Here is a 448-nt window from a genome sequence, read left to right on the forward strand (position 1 = left end):
GTCACCGTTAGAGGTATGTAAACAATATTATTTTTATATTCAAGGCCGATCCTTGGGGGAGGAGCTTACGCCAGCTATAAAGGAAGTCTGGCTGTGACAACAAATGCCAAGACAGTATCTCTCCATCCTGCCAAAGAGTTAGTTATTTGCCAGGATGTGGGTGGCCATGGCGGGGCCCAGAGAGCCCTAATTACTCTGCACACAAACTCACCGTCCAAGCTGTGGTGTACTGCTCTCATCTCCTCTTGTGCTCGGTCATAGGCCCCTGCCACAGCCACTGCCTTCTCATCCTGGAGAGCCTGGAACTCCTGCACCATCTCTGCCTGGACCCGCTCCAACTCTGCTGCATATAGCGCCACCTGCATGGTGGAAAATGTCAGTACAAGGGGCATAATGCCACCTGCAGGAGGGAAAGTATAATTACAAGGGTCATAGTGCCACCTGCAGG

The 448-nt window shown here is 51.8% G+C and overlaps 1 protein-coding gene across 4 annotated transcripts in view; it reads right to left on the minus strand.

Annotated features, from left to right (window-relative positions):
* KIFC3 (kinesin family member C3) overlaps positions 1–448 on the minus strand; it is a 22,259-nt gene that overhangs the window by 11,774 nt on the left and 10,037 nt on the right. For all 4 annotated transcript variants that reach the window (XM_072422767.1, XM_072422766.1, XM_072422768.1 and 1 more), the window contains one exon: positions 212–359. In XM_072422767.1, coding sequence (XP_072278868.1) covers positions 212–359 — 148 coding nt within the window. The remainder of the gene's footprint in view (positions 1–211; positions 360–448) is intronic.

The sequence above is a fragment of the Pyxicephalus adspersus genome, chromosome 9 (genome assembly GCF_032062135.1).
Source record: "Pyxicephalus adspersus chromosome 9, UCB_Pads_2.0, whole genome shotgun sequence".
NCBI classification, from domain to species: Eukaryota; Metazoa; Chordata; class Amphibia; order Anura; family Pyxicephalidae; genus Pyxicephalus; species Pyxicephalus adspersus.